Source organism: Carassius gibelio, chromosome B5, assembly GCF_023724105.1.
Source record: "Carassius gibelio isolate Cgi1373 ecotype wild population from Czech Republic chromosome B5, carGib1.2-hapl.c, whole genome shotgun sequence".
NCBI lineage: Eukaryota > Metazoa > Chordata > Actinopteri > Cypriniformes > Cyprinidae > Carassius > Carassius gibelio.
The window spans coordinates 36959083-36981384 of NC_068400.1; the positions used below are offsets into that span (position 1 = coordinate 36959083).

Below are 22302 nucleotides of genomic sequence, written 5' to 3' on the forward strand. Positions count from 1 at the left end.
GCGCATAATAAACCGTCATGCTGCGGTGTGAAATATAGCCACATAGGCTATAGTTTGGAAAACCACTGTTTTTACCATTGTGCGCTGCATCAATAAATGCTACTTGAATCTCTATTACTCTGGGAGAGAGCTACATCAATTCTATGGATATGCTGGGTCTAAAAGACATTTTACATTACTATTATAATAATAATAAATTATGCATAATTACATGCAACATACAAACACCGTCTTAAGAATCACTTACTTTTGTTTTCATGTCAGTGCTTTTAATGAGAAGACAGTTTACCAAGAAATTTGGGTGACTGGTGAAACATTTTTAACTAAATAACTTAACAGCACAGGCGCTTCCTGTCACTAAAAAGTGTAAACACAAACACATGTGACCCTGGACCAAAAAAAACATTCATAAGTAGCAAAGGTATATTTATAGCAGTAACCAATAACGTATGGGTCAAAATGATTTTCGATTTTTCTTTTATGCCAAAAATCATTTGGATATTAAGTAAAGATCCTGTTCCATGAAGATATTTTGTAAATTTCCTGCTGTAAATATATCAAAACTTAATTATTAATATGCATTGCTAAGAACTTTATTTGGACGACTTTAAAGGCGATTTTCTCAATAATGTTTTTTTTTCTTTTTTTTTTCTTTTTACTTTCAAGTGATGTATAAATCCCAATTTCAAAAAATGTACCTTTCTTACTGGTTTTGTGGTCTAGAGTCACATTATGTGTTGGTCCATTATATTGAATATACAATTGCACCTTTACTATCTGTGCAAAATATATGCATTGGTGTTAAGATATTGCTAGTAAATTGTTACATTTATTTCTGATGCACATTTTATTTGTGATAAGTGATCCTGTGTGGGTTTTAGCATGAAGTATTGCAACAGGTGTGCACAAAACTAGAACAGACTAAGTTGCTTCTCTGTAACAGATGTATTTTGGGCATGCACCATGTGGTATAATGACGGTGAATCACACTTTTTTCATAGCGCCTCTTTCTGTATTTGCGTCATTGGTCTTCTTAAACACAACTTGCACTGTCTGTTAGACACTGAGACATTCACAAAGGAAGTAAGATGATGCACTCCCACTGCCAGTGACAGATTTTATGAACAACACGATCACAAAGGGCGAGTCCAACTGTCTTAATTGAGGATTATTCTTTACAGAGTAAATTAAAGGTAAGAATATACCATTTTCTTGACGTTTATGTTCATTCTAAAAGTGATACTTTTGTTAATGTAGTACTCACATTGTTGCTTTCTAAAAAGAGGGTCTTTTTAATGATGTATTTTATAACATAGACATGTTTTCATAAAATGTCCAGTTTATGTTTTATGTAATTTTACATTTTTATTTATCTTAATCTGTGTCTGTTTTCACGAAGTAGTGTTGGAAAAGTCGATTGCTGTTTGTTCTGGTAAAGGAAGTTGCACAGGAAACACACGACAGCCCGTCAAATTCTACACAGGGCTCCATTTAGCAGTTTCATGTGTTAGATTGCCACCTTAGGTTTTCTGACTTTACTGAGTCAGTGATCTTTAAATTGTGAATGTAAGCAGTTTGGGAAATACCACAAGTTCTTAATGTGATATAGGGCTGTCAAAAAAAATCGAATTTCGAATATTCGTCGAATTTAAAATAAAAATCCACATTCGAATGCAAAAATGTTGCATACGAATTTTATGTGTGCCTTAAGGAGGCTGCTTTAAGGCCCGTCCCAGGTATACTTCACATTCCGTGTTCTGTTCTGTCTTGCCCCCAGCAGTATCGCACAGTTTCCAAAAGGCGGACGAGCTCGACACACAGTACCGCTTCTGTCTCATCATTCACCTCGTGCGTTCGCTGATGTACGCGCACCGCCCGCGCGGTATGAAAAATTGCCTACGCAGGGCCGGGGTGCGCGCCGCTCGATGATGAAAATGACATTATGCAGACGGTGCGTGGACGAGGACAGCCGAAGTGTATTTGGCCTTTATCAGTGGCCCACGAGATGCGATGACAATGTTAGTGTTCCCATCGCTACTTCGATGTTCTTTCAAAATTTTGTGGAATTGCGGAAAAAGACACATTTTCTAATGGGGCATCTTCTATAACCATTGCACTCGCGTCTTGCAAAAGAGAGCCGCATGTTTAGAAAGCCATGTAAAATTAATGTAAGTTCAACTCTGTAAAAACACATCTCGATACTTTATGGTGGGGTTTTCTAAATCCCAATGCCTCTCATGTTTTTAACATGTTTTTACCTGCAAAATGTACTCTGTGAGATTGGCTTTACGCCATTTGTATCATGAATGCATACATGATGCTGTTTTGTTTATGGTTGTTCAAGCAACTTAATTATAATTGGTTTATAAACATTAATTTAAATATTATTCACTAAAAATTCATGTATTCCAATGCTTTGAATAAATGTGCATTAGTAATATTTTGCTTGATGCGCACTCTTGTGGCCTCGGGGGAAGCCAAATGCTTTTTTTAACCCTAACTGAAATTATGCATTTAAAATTCTAATGTAGTTTTCCAACCATGTTGACAGCCCTAATGTGAGATAACAGTTTAACGTGAGCTCAGTGTTTTTGATAACTTTGCAGAACGCAGTGGAAGATGTCGTGCCTGAAGTGCCTTAAGTACACCATGTGTGTGGTGAACTTCATCTTTTTTGTATGTATCCTTTCTCAGAATGTCTCATCATGATAACTCAAAACTGTTCATCTCAGGCCATTCTAAACTCTGGGTTTGGCCCACTCTCTTGTTTGGGTGAAATGACCATTACAGGTCTGTGGGGCTACAGTCTTTGGATTGGGCATCTATTTGATGACATCCTCCAGGTTCTCTTCCTTACTCCCCACTCTTCAGGCTGTAAACATCGCAAACTCGCTTTTCATCATTGGGATCATTATCACCTGTGTCTCCTTCTTGGGCTTTCTTGGAGCGCTGAAGGAAAATCGTTGCCTGCTTATATCTGTGAGTCTCAATCAGAACACTGTTAACATCCATCATCACTTATACTTGCATATTCACTGTTGTCCACTAAGGCTTGATGATTCACTAGGCAACTTTGGTTAATCTAAATTGTCTAAATAGGAATTTGTTACCCATTCTCAGTGGGAAAGTGCCCAGGAAACAAAATTGCTCAAAAAGTCTGTGAATCACCAGCCTAGGTTGAACTTTCTGGGTTCTTAAAAAACACACACACACACACAAAAAACTCAGTATCTCTTTTTGTTTGGTTGGTTTAGTTCTTCATACTGTTGTTCCTTCTAATGTTGGCTGAGCTGGCTGCTGCCTGCCTTTTGCTGCTGTACGAGAATCAGGTAAGAAACTGAATTTGAGTATGGAAGCAGAGTCCATGTGAGGACAAATTGATCAGACTGTGCTTTTTACTCACAGATTGGGGCTTTCATTGAAAAAGATCTTAAGGATGGTTTAGAGAAATCCAAAGACAGCAGAAACAATACAATAGTTGAAGATGACTGGGACCAAGTACAAAAAACTGTAAGTGCCTATTTATGAGTGGTGCTCAGTGTTGTGCACGAGTCCTGGGAAGAACAACTCATTTTCTTGAGAAAAGTCAGCTTACTCATAACACTTCAAAATATTATGCTGTTTTTTCTTTACAGGCACACATTTGTTCTTAATAAAATAAAAATAAAAATCAATTACAGCTTTTCTTATAAATCAACAGTTGCATTGCTGTGGAATCAGTAACCATACAGAATGGGGGCCAGATGTGCCGGAGTCATGCAAAACTCATAATAATGAAACAGTTTATTGGCAGGAGGTAATACTACACTTATTTCCATCTCTATATTAGTTATATAGCAAAACTATAATAATGAAACCGATATCTGGAGATGCACATCAAATGTACACATCTGTGTAGCTGATTCAATCTTAAATCACATGTATTGTCTCATTTAGGGTTGTTACACAAAGCTGAAGAATACATTTGAAGGAAACCTCTTGAACACAGGGATTGGTGTCATTGTTGTCTGCGTTATTGAGGTACTCAATCAGTTTTGTTTAGCAGCTACTTTTACACTTCATGCAGATCAATAATGTAATATGATAATTAAATGGTATTTTTTATTAACGTGACTAAACATGATCTCTCCTCTTGTAGGTCTTGGGTATGTGTTTCTCAATGACCCTGTTCTGCCACATAAGTCGAAGCGGGTTAGGATACAAATGACCAAACTCAATGTTTCCATATTTCACAGTTTGTGTTTTTTTATAACTATTGCCCCACAAATACCCAAAGACAGCCAGTAAAAGACAAGATGGATTGCAGTTCTTACACGGATGCTTGATTCTTGGTTCCATGTTTATGGTATGTGGTAGAAACTCCAGAATTCTTTTAACTGCATTATTGTTATTATTATTTTGCATGTATGAATTGGTATAAATAACTAGTTAAAAAAAACTTTGCCTTTGGCCATCACAGCTTAAAAGGAAACATTCTAGGGGGTTTTAGACACTGAATTCTTCCACTTTCATCTGAATGTCAAGTTATAAAGTGTGACGTGTAAGAGAGATTTTCCATGATGAATCATCTTTACACAAAAATGTAATGGTATATTAAACTGTATAAAAGTAATGATTCTTTCATGTCATAGACTTATTTTTGACCTATGTTCCTATAATTTACTTTTGTAGACTATATTTGAACAATGCAAAGCACTTATTTCTGATCACTTCCTTTTCTGACTAGCTGTAGCAGTGACAAAACCATGTGATTTTCCACAATGTGCACAGGGTGGAAACCACACATGCTTATTTAAAACTATTTACACCATTTGTAATGCACATTGTTTTTGTCGCTTTCTTTTCTCTGCAAACTGATATGAATTAAAACTTAAAGACCATGAAAAGGTTTTCTCTGCTTTTTGAAACATTAAGAAAAATAGCAGCATTGTGCTTGTGGTTGACAGAGGCAGTGGCACCAATTGCAAATCATCACTTCCTTTAGTGTCATGGTCATGATGGGTGGCTTGAAATGACGCTTTCGGTTATGCCATTGCATTTAAAGTTCATGAATGATGAAATATATGTTGTCAACAGCATTGAAACAAAAATGTAATGAAACCAAACATCAGAATTCAACAGTTTTATTTTAGGACAAAATCCTGTCTCCACAATATTTAAGACCCAAAATAACTATAAAATACTAAATGTTTTAAAATAATTTTGTTCTTTTTGAACCATCACACAAAAAATAGAAACAAATACAATTTAAAGTAATCTTTAAAAAAAAGAAACAAAAGAAAAAGTAACTGTACACGGCAGAATACACCATTTTTCGCAAACACCTCTTAAGACATCTTCAACTATACACACATTATTGCAGTTCACCTAAAATATGCTAAACTAATCTTTTTAAACAAAATTGATCTTTCACTATATTTTCTGTTCTTCTGGCTTGTATACCAATCTAGTTTCACCTTTTTGCATTCGTGCCCTTGTGCAAAAGCAGAATCTGAATCTCATATACCAATTATCTTATTTTGGGCTTAATGCAAACTATAAAAGTGTGAACAAATGAGGTGCTGCAAAGATACAAGGGGAGAAAAAGTCTTTGTTCCACATGTATCCAGAGGGACGTTGAAGTCATTAAGGCAATGCTCCAAATATCCAAAGTTGGAAGAAGTAGTTACTGTATTTAATGATCTAGGACCAGATATGGTTTCTCATACAACAAATAAGGCTGAAATTTGGTGGAAAAAAACCTAAACCAAAGTCTAATTCTATAGAGGATCCTGGGCTGTTGTTTTAAAGACACATAATTCAATTATAGCTTAAATTGCATCACAAATCTCATTAGGACTAGCTGTGCATCCAAACCTATACAAAAATAAACTGATAGTCTTGCTTTCTCAACCGTTACGAATAGAGAAGAGCATATAGTGCCATCTAGAAATGCTTGATAACGCAATTACCTCCTTTTGTACTGAGCACTATTATTACCACTGGTTTCTTAGGAAAATCCTACACTTGGAGTACCACATCATCATTCTACAAAAGTCCAGAAGCACTTCAGCTCTGTTAATAACAGAGGAAGTGCGTAATCAAGCAGAAAAATATAAAGATAGCCAAGTTTGTCTGAAACTACAACATATTGATTTCCATTAGCCAATGAAGTGATGTGAAACCATCTCTCATGAACAAGAGACATAGAATCGCCTAGTGCATCTTCCATAGGCATTGTATTTGGAATGAGTGCAGCTCAACGAGGGACCCAGCCCCATTCGAATATTGCTAGATAAGAACCAAAGCTCTGCCTTTAGTACAATTGTCAGTTATGAATCAATAAGTTACATATATTAAGACTCCATTAAAAGGACAGATATCACATAAGGCCCCATCATTTAAGGTTTCAGTCAGTCCTATTGAAACCATCTGAATGGGAGGAAAAGGAACTTTAATATTGCTATGTTAGCACGACTGTATTGCAAAGACATGCTTTAGAGTGTATGGTGTGAACTGAACTAACTGAAAGAAGAATACAGCATCCAGAAGCACTCCTTAAACCCCATGCTGCCACAAATGTGATCTGAAGGAAATGTTACGAACTGTACGTCCTTCCTTGGTCTTATCAGAGCCCTGCGAGATTTGGCGCTGCAGAAGGGAAAAGCACATCTTGTGTTTGATCATCTCACTCAAAACTAAAACTAGTCAATTAATCAGCCGGTCTAAAGTTAGCAGCCTTATTTAAGAAGTCTAGTTTCTTTGAAAACTCTGAAATCCACCTTAAAAGCTGCTGTGTGACTGCCAAATGAAGAACATTTATGGACCTCATTCAGACAAATGAATGACACTTAAGCTTCAATATGCAAAACCAAGCCTCATTCTCTGAACTATTGCTCAACACTATCTGAATGTAGAGCTATGAACAAAAAATCCCTTCAGCAGTGGTTCTTCATTTTTGTCCTGCTGATCCCCTACTTTGTGATGTTTTAGATGTCTTCTTTATTTAACACACCAGATTCAGATCATCAGCTCAACCCTGGACCAGGATTAAGAACCTCTGCACTCCAGTAACAGCACGGGTAGAAACATCACCACCACATGCAAACAGAAAGCATTAGTTCACAAGTTAGACTGGGTTGAGGTGTCAGTACTAGTTCACCAGTCTTGCTTATGGTCATCATGTGCCATTTTAGTTTACTTTGTGAATTCTTACTCCATTTTAAAACGAACAAATCCATCTTGTTTTAAATCCAGAAAGCCAAATGTACTCATTTCAAAGCAACGAAAGAAAAGTGTATATTTTTCCTTCCCAATAACTTCAGGAAGTGCCCCACTGTTTTGTGCCATTTTCTTGAGACTTCATTAAGCTACACAATTTAAAGCTCACCAACGGAAAAAGAGAAAGCACAAAGGTAGAGCCAAATCAGATGTTTTTTTTTTTAAATATCACAAATGCACAGCATAATTATTAAGGGCAAAAAGATCCAACCAAATCTGACACCAATATTTTACACTTAAAAGAAATATAACGGAATTAAAAAAAGATGCCAAAACAACAGCAATGGGCGTATGATCATGTTTATGATCATTAACTGAGTGCGAACCAATCTGTGAGCAGAAAGTCTCTGTGACTGATGTAGAAGAATGGACTCATCAACATTGTGTTATCATTGGCCAATGATTTTCAACCAAGGAGAACAGGTAAAGAAAAAAAAAAAGAAGAAAATCTCCATGCTAAATTGCTTGTTCTAAAGTAAAACGCTACTTTCATCTTAAAGTAAAAGAGGTAACGTGTAAGCAACCATAACACATTTTGAAATATACCTCAGAAAAGGAGGTCATTAAGATTGTGCCGATATATTGCTGATATGATGCTTGGATTTGGAAATCCATTAAGTGTAATAAGAGAGCACAGTTAACTTCCTGCTTCTGTTTAAGAAAGCAGCTGGTCCAGAAAGAATCTGAAATTCTCTACAGGCAACTTTAGGGAGGAGCAGCTGGAATGGAAAAGAGGAAGGAGGGAACATGAACAAGTAGATAATGTTATGTGTTTGACTATATGTGTGACCGAATTTGGGTGCTCTCTGTGGAATAATGAGAGGAACACCATGCTGGGAATGATCCTGCACGGCATCTGGGAGAGAAGCGGATCGTCTCCGGCAGTCTCACAGAGGCATGAGGCGTGTGGTGTGAAGGAGAAGCGGGTTCAGGTCCTCGGCGTGTACAGCACGGTGTAAAGAGGGCTCAGAGGCACTCCGCTCAATTTTTGGCAACAGATCCTGGACCTGCTCGATGCCCACCAAGATCTGAAAAACAGCAGAGACGAAACAGGAGGCTATCACTAGGGCTATAATGGTTGTCAGCTGCCACCAGCAGTAATGCACGCGAGGTCACGCACTCTATAGCAACCACAATGCAAGTGTAATAACAGTTATAGATGCAAATTGTTTTATTTAGAATCTAAGTCTACGGTAATTCACAAATGACCTCAAACACCATACACAGCGTTTCTTTTAGATTGGCAGGTTTGAGCGCAGGAAAACAGTTTATGCATTCAGCAAATTCATTTTGTGTTGGACGATGGACCTCGTTGGGAATGCGCCGCTTGCTTGGTGGCTGAACCGTGAATGGTGTCTTCACATGGCAACTGGTTTTGTCTGTCTAGTGTCTACATAGGACATTTGAACTGTGTCAGTACCTCAGAAATAGGACGAGGCAGTATTTCTGAGGGGATTTGTCATCCCGTGTTGTGCCGCATCCAGTGTAGCATCACTAATTATGAGCATTTTGTCGCCATGCCCTGCTTGCGTCCGTTAGAAAGGTTGTATTTAACTTTCTTATTTAGGCTACTTCCTTGTTAACGGTATTATTTCTTTGATATTTATTTGAGTGTTTTGCAGGCTGCATCTTCACTGACGGAAATACTAAAATAAACACAAGCAGATGAGTTAAACTGGGTGTGTTAAATGAGTGTTGGGCTGATTTCAGAGACATGTATACATATATGTTATCTAGAATATTTATATATTACATGCATGCACGGCAACTTTCCTTTGTGCAAGGAACATAAGAGCATGCGCTGCGAACTCAGTACCGTTTCAGCGAAAAACGCTGACTTCTGTCAAGTCAAGTCTCAATCATTTTGTGACTGAATAAATAAACTTTTTGACAAGAGAAAAAGTGACAGAGGCAGTAGTTGTGAGTGGGGTGGCTAACCCCCGCCTCTGCATTAACTATTTTTAACGCATTAAACTGAAATTAACAGTCCATTACCACCATCACAGTCCTAGCTATCACTTAATCTGACATGATTGCACTGGAAAGCAGAGAAAGGCTCTAGTCAGGTTTACCTGTGGGAAGAGGGGCCGTTCATCACGTTTGAATTTCAGACAGTCGATGATGAGCCTCTTCATTGATTTAGGGCAGTTACTGTATAATTTACTGAGGTCTGGAGACAAAAAGCCACGACCCACCATGAAAATAATCTACAGGAAGAGAACAACCACAAATCATAGTTAACTTCTGTGCTACAGGAAAGAAAGTCATACAGTCATGATGAGGGCGAGTAAATGATGATAGTTATTTTGGGCTTCGTTCAAAACTATTTAAAGGACAATCTATCAGAGTGGTGGCGAATAGCTGACCTGGTCGCGGTTGTTGATATTCGTATAAGGCAAAGTCCCAGACATCAGTTCATAGAGCACCACTCCATATCCGTATACATCTGACTGGAAGGTGTATGGGTTAGTGTCCTGCATTCTGATCACCTCAGGGGCCTGAAAAACAACCGCAGAGTTAAACAAGCTGTACTTTTCAACAATAAATGCCGGATTAAACTACTTCAATTGAGTGGTAAGCTACTAAGTTTTAGATTCATTGATGAATGAGGTATTGAGCTGGGTGATGACTACTCACCATCCACAGGATGGAGCCACTGGGCTGTTCGACCTGCTGAGAGCCACTCCAGCGAGACTTGACTGTGGCCAGCCCAAAGTCACCGATCTTTACCGTCCAGCCTTCGTGGAGGAAGATATCTGACACATGAGCTCAGGAGGAGTATCATGCAGAACAAAGAATGACTACAATATCACTACAGAGAATGCATTAGCACTATTATTCCAGTAAACCAACAACCTTAGCCTTCCATCTCATGCCAGTAATTAAGGGAAATCAGACAATTATTTATTAATTATTTACAAGCATTAAGACCGAAAGCGGCTTGGCAATTTACCAGTATAATAAGATGCAACCATGATGCCATCTACTGGCAGCAAATGGGTTCAATCTGATCTATCCTGCAACAGATATCTCACAGTACAGACAAAAGCACTGCTAATCCATTATAGAAAGGATACTATTAGATTTCAAGTCCCGATGAATGATATTCTTGGCATGAAGATAACTGTAAAGGAAAGATAAACAGCAAATGATGTACAAAATTGAGATTTTCTACACTTTTTCAGCCATTATACCAGTCGTCAGTGTCACATGAGGCTTCAGAATCCTTCTAATATGCTGATTTCTTATTATTATCAATGTTGTACACCAGAGGTTTTCAGCTCTGGTCCTCGAGGTCCATTCTTCTGCAGAGTTTAGTTCCAGCCCTAATCAAACACACCTGAGCAAGTGGCTCAACATCTTCAGGATCTCTAAAAGGTCACAGGCAGGTGAATTTGATCAAGATTAGAGTTAAACTCTACAGGAACTTGGACCCTGATGGCTAGAGTTGTGATTCCCTGTTGTAAACAGTGGTGCTAATGTTACAAATGTTTCACTGTCACTTTTGATCAATTAAATGCATCCTTGCTGATTAAAAGTTATTTTCTTATGCCAAACCTTTTAACAGTAGTGTACATTAAATGGCACAGCATACAGCAAGAAAAAAGAAAACTCACTCCATGCCCTGTGCAGTCTGGCGAGCAACATCGATACGGCGCATGGTGTCAAACTTGGTCTCAGTAACATGCAAGTGGCGGTAGAGGCTGCTGCCTTCACACCACTGCGTGATGATGGCAAAATTAGGCTTCGTCATGAAGCCCATGAACAGCAGAATGTTGACATGGCGTGTTTTTCTGAGAAGCAAAAGTCTCAAATTAGTCATACTGAACAGAAGATCTGAACGGGAGATTAGCCGATTGTAGCAGCAGATGACATTACTAATGCAGTCAAGCAACATTAATGAGAACCACTGTTACTTTGTAGATAGGATCGTGCAGATGACGACTCACCGTAAAACCTGCATCTCATTTTTAAAGGCCTGGAGCTGCTCCGGTGTGGGCTCTGTCACTTTAAGAATCTTGATAGCCACGTCTCCATGCCACTTGCCTTTAAAGACGGTCCCAAAAGAACCCGCTCCAATCCTCTTCAACATGGTCACCTCCTTTGAGTGCACCTCCCAGTAGTAACTGGAGTCTCTGTAACCTCCCCGGTACTAAACACACACACAAAAATTGATTTTGAAAAAAAAAAAATGTAAATTGGGTTGTGTCTTCTGGGCTCCCTATTAAAATAAGACACACTCACCACTTTCTTTTTATCATCTGATGAGGATTGTTTTCTTTCCTTGGACTCAGAAGGGGATTTGGGGGGTCTTTTTCCTGGTGAACCTATGTGGGGAGGGCTAGTGGAAGGCTTTGGAGACGACTCTGGCCCTGTGGACAACATTAGAATGTGAAGGCCAGTTCACACACAGAGATATTTGAGTCATTGTAATCAGATATGGTTAAGTAACAAAAATATATGTAGTGTAATGTGGGTGTGTAGAAACAAAAAAATACATAAATAAATAATAATATATTATATATACACACACATTATAGGCAAGTAGTCAAAGTGGAAAAAAATGAGAGGAAAAACTAACCAACAACACTCACCCATTGTGCTGATTTTTAATGACTCCTGAATGAGAATGGGGGAAAAAAATGAATGAATAAATGCGATTGAGGCATGCAGAACCTCCACTGTCATTTTCCGTGAAGTAACATATCTTGACATTTGATATCTAAAGTAACATATATTGACATTTGATATCTAGGCAGGCTAATACTCTAGTACAAAGGCAGTTCACCCAAAAAATGCATTTTAATTTCAAATCTGCACAACTTCCTTTCTTCCGTGGAACACAAACACAGAAGTGTAGCAAACTTTTTAAATGCTGATTTTCTGGTTTCAGATATTGACAGCCATTTTCACTGTACGGAAAATATCAGTGTGAAAACTCTAACATCACCTTTTGGGTGCATAGAGGAAAATTTGGAAGCATAGAGGGTGAATTCTTTTATTTGTGGGTGAACTGTTCTTGGGAACTAAAAAAAAAAAAATGAGAAAAGGTATGTGGACTTGATGATCCTCTAGTCCGGTCTCTAACCTCCATGAGGCTAGCAGCGCCAGGGTCCAGCGTGCTGACCATGTGGACGTTGGGGGTTGAGGTGGAGCGATGCCTCTGGAGAGACTGACCGTCCTCTCCTCGCATGATCAAACGGAAGGATGGGGTAGACTGCAGTTCCTCTCTACAAGGGGTAAAACATGTCGGCTAGTGTTACATTTCCCCTAGGGGATCAACAGGTACATCTATTTATAGGTGAAGTTAGAGAGTACCCAGGAGAATCTGAAGTTAAGGGAATGTCGCTCTCTGATATAGAATTGGTGGCCGGATATATCATTATCGAAGGGCAGTCTTCTGTATTAGGAACACACCTGAGAGAACAGAACACAAGTTGAGTTACACAAATTAGGACAATCACACATAAACAGACAATTCCATTCAGAGCATACCGTTTTGTCATGGTGTCCATATCCACACACACTGTAGGGACTTTACTGCTGCAGTGCTGGTGAAATTTATACCCACACGTCTGACACCTGAAGCCGTTGAACAAGAACTTGTGGCAGAAGTCACAGTAAGCTAATTTAAAGAATGTTTTACGTACCTGTGAAAACAAAATTGAGCCATTTAAGTGTGAAGCTGATTTGGCTTGCAAGTTAATGCCGATATGTTCATGTAACTGGTATAGAATACCATTCAACATCTGAGGTCGGTATGGTTTTTTAAATACCTTTCCTCAGACGGGTTTAATTAAACTGATCGAAAAATGACAGTATAGAAATATATGCTACTCTTTCAATTTCAATTAATCTAAAAATCCTAAAAAAAAAAGATGCATCACAGTGTCCACAAAAATATCAAGCAGCAGAACTGTTTTTAATATTGATAAATCTTGCTCAGCATATTAGAATGATTTCTGAAGAATCATGGGATACTGAAGACTGAAGAAATGGCTGCTAAGAATTCAGATTTGCCTTCAGAGTAAATAACATTTTTAAAAAAATGTAATTTTAAATCATAATATTTCAGAATGGCACTTTTTTTAATCAAATAAATTCAGCCTTTTTTATTAAAAGAAAAAATGCAATAAATGAGCATAATGTTAACCTCAAACTTGAAATTATCCTAAAATTAGCTAAAAATTTTAATCTATTAGAATGTTAGAGCTGTGGTGCAAAATAAAATATATACATAAAAGAATAAGTAAACAATGTATTAATATTAACCAAGATTCATAATTGCTGTGGAACGTTGTTCATTTTAACTTCATCATAACTAGTGAATTTTCTAATATTACAAATTTAACCTTACTGTAAAGGGCTACCAATTTAATTTAAGCATCAGCAGTTCAAATTTAAACCAAAAGTCCCAGAATTGCTGGAATGAGCTCAGAGCAGGATCTGGGTAAAAGTAATCTTTATTTACTCGTCATAATCATCCTACATACACATCCAGATTATTTGCTGCAAATATTCTCCAGTACATCAGTACCAACACCCCCCCCCCCCACCCCCTATTGAACTATGAAGGCCTAAAAATGAGAACGTAGCTCTTACGAAGTTGTGCATGGTAAGAGGAACATCATCCAGCACTTCCACCAGAAGCTCTTCCCCTACGAGAGGTGTTATGTCAGTGTCCCATTCTGTAAGTCTCTTCCGGCTGGCCAAAAGAAGAACAAAGTCAAAACAAATGAGTATAAACTTACTAAGGAGAGATTTTGCCATTTTAAGAGCCAAATTCTTAGGCACACCTACCCTTCAAGAAGGCGAAAGACAGCACAGCAATCCTGGCTTAGGCCTCTGACCTTCAGGGCTTTATCTAGACTGTCATAGACCGTTTGCCCAGGCCGAACATTTACCTGAACACATGGTCACACCGTGCTATCAATATATGATCACAAACACACAACCTCCGATTACAAATATATGCATACACAGGTTATATTAGCGGTTCCAAATGTTTGTTAAAATCAATAAAGGGCATTTTAAACAAATCAGTCTCCAGTGAACCCTCACCACCGTCCGCTGCTTGTTGGGGAGGTAGACACGAATGGTGCCCCCACCTCGGGGTGTGTCATCCGGGCTGTTTTCCCCCGAGGAGGAACAGGAGGAGGTGTTGGACATGGTGTCTCCAAAGGGGCAGTGAGGGACTGGCAGCACTGACACTCAAGAGTTACACACCAGGGCAAAGCAGGAAGAAGCCCTCATCTGGAGCCTGGGATGAAAAAAATAAAAATAAAAAAGAATAATTATATATATATATATATATATATATATATATATATAGGTGTGGGCATTTGAAATTACACTCTATTGAGAAAAAGCACACAAACTGATAACTCAGAACCACATGTCAGTGGAGCTTGTAATTGCGTAAATAAATACTAGTTTCTACACTGGTCTTTTAATGTAATAAAACCAATATGAAACAGATGTAGAAGGAAATGCCTCAAATAAAGATATCCGATGTCGTTCAAACTCCTTTCAACATTTTAGTCTATAATTACAGACTATAATTTAAGTCTTAAGGCTATCAAACTCTGAAATGAAGCCATTTAATCCAGACATGTAGGAACAAGTACTTTGGATTGAACGTTTTATGATATTTAATGCAGTATACAGTCTTTGCAACCTTAAACCACAAGTATTGTGCACACTGGAAACCACTGCAGTTGCACCATCAAGCAAAACATCACTGGTGTTGTATATGAGCAGTATATGAGCATGTAATAACCAAATACTGATCTTACACTTACATTCCGCAATATAATAACTAATATATATTAAACATTTACTACCTTGATATAAAAATACAACAGCATAAATGTATACACACACACACATCTAAAACTGCAAATATATACACAGACTCAAACTATATAGATTTCATAAACATCCACGACCTCGTTTTATGTATGTACATTATTATTATTATTATATATGCAAAAAAATCTAATTTCTAAACCAGTCCTCTGTGATCAATCCTTGATCAAAAGCGCTTAGAAAGGTAAAAGAACCCAAACACACCATGCTACATATGCAGTATAAACGCAGGACAGAGAATTATAAAGATGTTTTACACAAACACCTCCCCTCCTGAAAGTGTAACCACAGAAATGTGTATCAGCCTGCAATGAAGATGACTGGCTGGGTTTAGCTAAGAGTGATGTGTCTGATCATTTGCTCTGCTCTTTTACTGTATAACAGGCCATGCACTCCTAGCTTGTTCAATTTATCAAGACATTACTCAATATTGTGACTGAAGTATAAAAGCATATTAGCTCAATATAGATCCTTAAGTCCTGTCAGGTGCCGTTTTCGAGCTGAAGGAGGGAATGCTGTTTTCGTAAGGCGGAAAGGGATTAGACGACTAGCTGCTAGCTAGCTAGTATTGCTAATGCTGTCTAAAAGTTCAAAAACTAGTCTTAATCTGAATTTCGCAACCGCCGAGGTATGAATTGACACGATTTACACCTGCAAAAAGTATTTCTACAAACTACGCAGCCCGTTCGCGAGACCCACTTAGCAGTTTTTTGCTTCAGAGTAAATACTCACCTGAGACAGCCATCTTGAACTCTCTCAGTCTCAAGTCAGATCAGCAAAGAATTTCAGGGAAAGCGGAACAGCGAAAGCTCGCGCTCTGATTGGTCGAGATTTGTGAATCGAGCCACTGATTGGTCGTCCATTGTTGTACTTTGCAGCAAGGGAATGAGAAAGGGGCGTGTGCTGCGGGTAACGAATGTAATGTTTTTCCAAGCAACTTTACACAGCTGCTACTTACATTCTAAACATACTGTTCAAAGTGTTAAAACAATAAAATAAATTTGTAAAATCAACAATAATAATAAAAAAAAAGTTAAAAGCAAAAACTCAGTTTAAATATTCAATAAAAGCCAATTCATACGTAATAACGAAGCAACAATAATAAACAGAACACAAAACATACAAATGTAATGAACGTTTTTTAATGTTCAGGTGACTGTACAAAACATTTAATTTGCAGAACATTTTAATATTGAAAGGATTTCATCCATGTTTTTAAATGTCACAACGTAATGTAAAAAAGTCCACTATGTCGGTGGAATTACATTGAAAATATCAATTCTGACAGAAGAACAGGTTTCTCATGAGAACACTGGGCTATTCCACACTTAAGAATTTCCTTTTTTTGGCAGTGCGTGTGTAAGAATGGAGTCGCCACTCAACATCTGCTGTATTCTCGTTCTCCAGTGTGCCGAGCTTGATCATGTACACTGAAAAAGGAAGATTAATCACAAATAAATTATTAGCAGAGAACATAAGTGCCTTTTCTGTATTAATATTATCAATTAAATTTAAAACCAAATAAAACGGAGCTGCTTACATTTCATTTCAAATCTGGGTCCAACCTCTGTCAACTCAACGTTCTTGTGATCGGTTTTCTTGTAGGTATGGTGTCTGCAATATACAAAGTCATTTCAAAATTATTAAAACCAATCTTCTTAAACTCAAAACCTTAAAAATAACACGGTGGTTAAAGCAAAAAAAAAAAAAATCCTGAGCCTGAACTTTTTTCCGGAGGCGGGGCATGGGCAGCACATGTCAAGCATGCAATGACTTTTACAACTTTAACATTTGAAAGGATACTATGGCAAAGTTATTGCTTTCTTTATTCAAACTGATTATATATATATATATATATATATATATATATATATATATATATATATATATATATATATATATATATATATATATGCATGACCTGCAGAATGAAAGCTGTATCATACACTTGGATAGTTATGAGCTATATCATCACTTATCGACACTAGGGGTGTGACAATACACTTAGCTAATGAGATGATACAAAGTACAGATACTTGGTTCACTAGAATGTGACAATATTTTAATGCTGTTTTTAAGAAGTTTTCAATAAAATGTTTGTCTTTTTATTACAAAAAGTAAAACAATGCAGTTGTATTTAGAAATATTTTAACTAATCTAGGGCTCTAACGATGTAATGATTCTTTTGGTAATAAATTCATCTACTGAATTTTTTGACAACTGAGTAATCCTATTTTCTTTTTTTTCTTTTTTTGTAACAAACAAACCTAAGTGAAAACCAGGCTTTAGTATGACTATTTATGTATAAACTAACAATGAGGCAATAACAATTGGCTCAAATAAAACATCAAAACCACGAAATTACAAGATTGTATTGAACAACACTGTTAAAATACATAATGTAGGATGCCTATATATAACATGAACATAACTTAAGTACATTATGTATTAAAACAAATACCTGCAGAGGGCGCCAAGGGCCTGGTGACGTTTTATTTTACAGCTTGATTAAACAATGTTTAAATCCATTACATTTTAATATTTGGTCACGTGCAGAAACATTTATTTTGAAATCGCGATGTACAATACAATGGCATATTTAGACATAGGTTGATGTAAAAAGGTTTATAAATGATTTACGTTACAAATAAAGAGTTTAGCCCCTTTCACACACACAGTCTTTACTGGTAAAGTTACCATTAATAGATGAACAGGTGAAATAGTGAACAGGACCTTTTCAGAAATCCCGGTAAATATGTTATGGCAATCATCGTTCTTATGGAGATGACATGATTACTCTGAGCTGTTCACAAAGCTCCGCTGCTTTATCATGAGCTTTTCTATGTAAATACGTGCTAGATGGATATATTTGACCATTCCTCACAGCTTTTTGTCGTGCTTCTCTATCATCAAGGCTGCAACTCTGCAATTGAATACTATTATGCGTTTCTCGTGTTTCTAAAAGCAAAGCATTCTGACTGGCTACTAATGTTAGTTTGGTTGAGAGTGAAAGTTGCACCTCTCATACCATTGGTAGGTGAATGCATGGACTCAAAAGTGATTTCAATCAACAAGATTGTATTTTTTTATGTAAGATTAAACGCTGCACGCCGGAAATCCGGCACGGTGCCGGAGAACTTTAAGCCCTGATAACAGACTATCACTCACCTGAAAGAGATGAAATCATCTGTATTTGCAAATGTAATAACACGTCTGCTATCCTCTTTGGGTACAGGAAACAGATACTTCAGGATGTTAGAGACCTAGAGAGGGAAACATTTTTTTATATACATTATTTTCAGCTTAACACATAAATTCCTTTACTAAACCAAGAAGGTTTTCAGAAGCCTTTATTATGTCACATGGAGATTTTCTTTTTTTCTTTCAGTAAAACCTAGTCTCTTTCTATCACATATGGCAAGACAATAATTATGTTCTTTTTATTCAAATAGGAAACTGAAAATCAAACACTTTTCACTAATGTTCAAAGAAGTCCCTTAAATGAACCAAGTCTGAATTTATGAGAACAAGCAGTAAAAAAGCAATACTGTGGAATATTACAACTTAAAATGACTATTTTAATATAAAATGTAATTTATTTATCTGATGGAAATGCTACATTTCCAGTATTCAGTGTGACATAGATCTTCAGAAAGCATTCAATACACAAGAAACTATCAATTATTAAATGTTGAACAATCGCGCTACACAGTACTATAATTTTTTTGTAATATTATAAATGTCTTTACTGGCCCTTCAATAAATTTTATGCATTTTTCCATAAAATAATAAAAGCATTACTTTGTTTAAAAATTTATTAGTGACCCTTTGAAATGATAGTGTGAATGAGAATCTAATTTATTACGGTTTACAAGGACACCAGAAGTTATTTCCTGCATAACTCACCCTTCGGCCAAGACGTGACGTGAAGCTGTGGAAGATGAGGTGAGGGAAGGCCTCAGACATAGTGCCGATGTCTGGAACATCATGTCTCATTACCACATTATATAATGTGAAGTAGGCTGTCGGCCCAAAAGGAAGGTGACACACCACCAAACCATCTACAGAAGAAAGATGTAATGTTACAAAAGAAAAGATCTAATGTACCTAAAGTGAAAAACTGCACATTAAAATGGATATGCAATTAAAGCAATAATAAAAATAAAAAACCTTTCATAATATACCCAATGTTTACTAGGTTCTGATACACTGTGCAATAAAACAAGAAACAGATGAAAACCATAAACGTCCAAACCTGGTTGGCCTCTGGTCTCATGAACTATGACCAGATCACTGACATTATTAGCTTTGCATGCATGCACTAATGTTTTAACTTCATGGTTTCCTCTGTTCATACGCTGGGCCCCTGGAAACATCAGCTTCATTTCCTGGAAAAAAAAAAGAATGCCACCTAAAGAAACCACAACCACTGAAAGAGGAAGGTTTCACTTACGTCATTATGGTAACATGAACATACAAAACATCAGATTAGACCTAACTACATGCAACTACATGCATTCACACACAGAAACATTTTATCCTGTCAAATATTAATATTAGGATTTTACATACTTTAGCAAACATCTTGAGTCTAGAGCTGGGGTCTCTGGATGTTGTGACCATAACTTTGGGATCTTCCACTCCTGCCCATTTGTACTCATCATCCATATGAGAACTAACACCTATGTGATGTCACAAAATATTTTTACATATGGTGGCAGATAAAACTGGATTCCGATATAAGTGACAGAAAAAAATAGTCACCTTCTCCACCCTCATCATCAAACTCCAACAGTTTCTGTAAGTCTAAAGCCTCCTTCCGAACTTCGGTTGGTAAAAGGCGATTTTCTGCAAATAGATATGAACAGTGTAAAATAAGAGAAGCGCGATATATATATATCAGATCGCTTAGGAGAGTTTGATGAGATGATTAAGATATGGCTGGAGTCTCACCATCTAAAGCAGATTTGAGCTTCTGTTTCTTCTCTTCAATAGTGTACAGTCTGTCCTCCTGGGCTTTCCTGTACAGGTATTCCTTTCTCAGTCTCACCTCTCGCCGCAGCTACAGCACAAAATCCATTTCAGAAACAATATGAATTGTAGGAAATACACTACCGTTCTTACTGTCAGTAAGATTTTTTATGTTTTTAAAAGGAGCCTTGTATGCTCACCAAGCTGTCTAGTAAACAGATTGACAGATTACAGTTCCAAAAAGCAATCATAATGTGAAATATTAGTACAAATGAACACTGTTTTCTAACATTTCAATAATGTAATTTAGTCCTGTGATGGCAACGCTGAATTTCCAGCAGCCATTAGTCTTTTAATCCTTAAGCAATCATACTAATATGATTATTTGGTGCTCAAAAAACTAAATTATTATTACAAATCTTGAAAGTAGCCGATTAACCAGCTTGTAAAAAGCTTATCAGGATTCTTTGATTAACAGAATGTTGTAAAAAAAAAAAAAAAAAAAAAAAAAAAAAAAACAGTTTATTTGAAATAGAAATCTTTTGTAACATTGCAAATTAATATACAGTCACTTGTGACAAATTTAATGCAATCTTGCTGAATAAAAAAATAATGATTTCCATTAACAAAAAAATAAATAAAAAATAAATACTAAACCAAAATGTATGCCCTTAACGGTAAGAGATAACGTTAAATAATTGTTAGCAACGTAGCTACCTAGACTTGGCATGTGGTAACTTACTATTATATTCCCAAGGAAAATAAACGGTAAAACATGGCTAAGGCCAAAGAATATTTAGGAAATTAGTTTAAAAAAGTTAGCTGACACATTTGTTTATAACAAATTAGACTGTTGAGTGTGTTCATCTATTCAACACTTTATTATGGAGCATGACTACGTTACACTACAGAACAAACAGGAAAGCATTGACTCCCTTGATAAACTACTGCTCTATGTAGCGCGAGATAATTAAACCACGTTAAAAGAATTACAGGCAGAAAAAAAAACATGTCTTAATATATTTTATCAGGATAATTTAAATGCGTTATGTTATACTTACCATTTTGAACAACTACACGTGACAATTCAGCCTTACAGTCTACTATCACGATTTCCTGTTGGTCAATCCGCTCATCCAATCACTGACAACGAACAAAAGTGTCACGAGCTTTCAAAATAAAAGTTCATAACTGGCCCTTTGAGCGCGTATCAGAAAGCTGGTCTTTAGGAACAGTAATTGCTTAGTATGAAAGATTATTATTATTATTATTATTTAAAATCACCTATAATACATAGAAACTACCGCAAGAATGCAAAAATTTACCAATAATGACATTAACACAGTGTCCTATGAGCTTTTCCATGTTAACCAGAGTTTTTGTAACAACAAGCCTCAACTATGCGACAAGACAGTCTTTGGAGAGGAGCGACAGCAGAAACTGTTTTCTGATTTCAAATAAATGCTGTTCTGTTATTGTCATTTATATTCACCAGTCAATAAATCAATTAATAATTAAACACTGAAAGGTACGGCGGACGGTTTCACCAAAATAGTCATATAATTAATTATTAACCCTTATGAAACAAAAATATATTGCAGTATATTGGAAAATATCATGTAATATATTAGGCATATATTCTTATATATATTTATTTTTTCAAGTATATTGCAATATATTGAAAGTGGCAATCATTTGTATATTTTGCAATATATTATATAATATATGTATCATTAATATATTATTAAGTGTATTCAAATATATAATATATTAGGAAATAACAAGGGAAAATAATATATTACAATATATGACAATATATTTTAAGAAATATATTGGTAAATATATTTTTCTTTCGTATGGGAAATATAATTATAATACTAAATACTTTTTGAAAGATTGATCAAAAATGTTTCTTGAAGACCGAATCAGCATTTTCATATGATTTTAGATTAAGAATAATCGTGTGACACTGTAGATTGTGAAATGGCTGCTAGAAATGTTTTGCCACCACATAAAACTATTTAAATTGTATTCATATTTTAGCAGTAGACCTATAAGGCTTACTGTTTTTACAGTTTTGGTCTTCAGATAAATGCAGCTTGTGAGTATTAGAAGCATAAGAGACCTGAGAAACTTTAAGCGTTATTCAAAAAATAAACAAATAAAAATTGTTAAAAAATTGGCAAAAAATGTGACACTGTC

At 36.4% G+C, this 22302-nt stretch overlaps 3 protein-coding genes across 4 annotated transcripts; 1 reads left to right on the forward strand and 2 right to left on the reverse strand.

The window, feature by feature from the left end:
* The first annotated feature begins 1026 nt into the window (after nucleotides 1-1026).
* On the forward strand, nucleotides 1027-4886 carry zgc:64051 (leukocyte surface antigen CD53). 2 transcript variants are annotated; one of them, XM_052555636.1, is made up of 8 exons: nucleotides 1027-1193; nucleotides 2607-2676; nucleotides 2791-2979; nucleotides 3255-3329; nucleotides 3406-3510; nucleotides 3701-3796; nucleotides 3937-4020; nucleotides 4139-4886. In XM_052555636.1, exons 2-8 carry the CDS (start codon nucleotides 2620-2622, stop codon nucleotides 4205-4207), a joined length of 675 nt encoding a protein of 224 aa, XP_052411596.1. In that variant the 5' UTR covers nucleotides 1027-1193; nucleotides 2607-2619; the 3' UTR covers nucleotides 4208-4886. The 2 variants fall into 2 exon arrangements, with proteins under 2 accessions (XP_052411596.1, XP_052411597.1); XM_052555637.1 differs by having other exon boundaries at nucleotides 1057-1193; nucleotides 2587-2676.
* Nucleotides 4887-5107: 221 nt separating this feature from the next.
* Nucleotides 5108-15937, reverse strand: araf (A-Raf proto-oncogene, serine/threonine kinase). The gene is made up of 16 exons (XM_052555634.1): nucleotides 15862-15937; nucleotides 14323-14521; nucleotides 14062-14165; nucleotides 13864-13966; nucleotides 12757-12911; nucleotides 12580-12678; nucleotides 12350-12491; nucleotides 11856-11880; nucleotides 11506-11633; nucleotides 11211-11413; nucleotides 10878-11054; nucleotides 10338-10384; nucleotides 9898-10016; nucleotides 9627-9758; nucleotides 9333-9467; nucleotides 5108-8288 (listed from the first exon to the last, which is right to left on the reverse strand). The coding sequence occupies exons 2-16, from the start codon at nucleotides 14428-14430 to the stop codon at nucleotides 8148-8150; spliced, it is 1818 nt and encodes a 605-aa protein (XP_052411594.1). The 5' UTR covers nucleotides 14431-14521; nucleotides 15862-15937; the 3' UTR covers nucleotides 5108-8147.
* Nucleotides 15938-16255: 318 nt separating this feature from the next.
* On the reverse strand, nucleotides 16256-21279 carry imp4 (IMP U3 small nucleolar ribonucleoprotein 4). Its single transcript, XM_052555419.1, has 9 exons — nucleotides 21162-21279; nucleotides 20083-20191; nucleotides 19894-19977; nucleotides 19702-19811; nucleotides 19385-19517; nucleotides 19036-19190; nucleotides 18298-18392; nucleotides 16670-16743; nucleotides 16256-16559 (listed from the first exon to the last, which is right to left on the reverse strand). The coding sequence occupies exons 1-9, from the start codon at nucleotides 21162-21164 to the stop codon at nucleotides 16447-16449; spliced, it is 876 nt and encodes a 291-aa protein (XP_052411379.1). The 5' UTR covers nucleotides 21165-21279; the 3' UTR covers nucleotides 16256-16446.
* Nucleotides 21280-22302: the final 1023 nt, after the last annotated feature.

Coding starts and splice junctions, on each gene's coding strand:
- imp4 (XM_052555419.1), bottom strand. Junction 19,978..20,082: donor GCTCAAATCTGCTTTAGATG/GTGAGACTCCAG, acceptor ATCTATTTGCAG/AAAATCGCCTTTTACCAACC. Junction 19,191..19,384: donor TGAGACCAGAGGCCAACCAG/GTTTGGACGTTT, acceptor TTTCTTCTGTAG/ATGGTTTGGTGGTGTGTCAC.
- zgc:64051 (XM_052555636.1), top strand. CDS start 2,620: ATGTCGTGCCTGAAGTGCCTTAAGTACACCATGTGTGTGGTGAACTTC. Junction 2,677..2,790: donor TGGTGAACTTCATCTTTTTT/GTATGTATCCTT, acceptor TGACCATTACAG/GTCTGTGGGGCTACAGTCTT. Junction 3,330..3,405: donor TGCTGCTGTACGAGAATCAG/GTAAGAAACTGA, acceptor TTTTACTCACAG/ATTGGGGCTTTCATTGAAAA.
- araf (XM_052555634.1), bottom strand. CDS start 14,430: ATGTCCAACACCTCCTCCTGTTCCTCCTCGGGGGAAAACAGCCCGGAT. Junction 13,967..14,061: donor GTCTTTCGCCTTCTTGAAGG/GTAGGTGTGCCT, acceptor TCTTTTGGCCAG/CCGGAAGAGACTTACAGAAT. Junction 11,055..11,210: donor AATGAGATGCAGGTTTTACG/GTGAGTCGTCAT, acceptor TTTGCTTCTCAG/AAAAACACGCCATGTCAACA.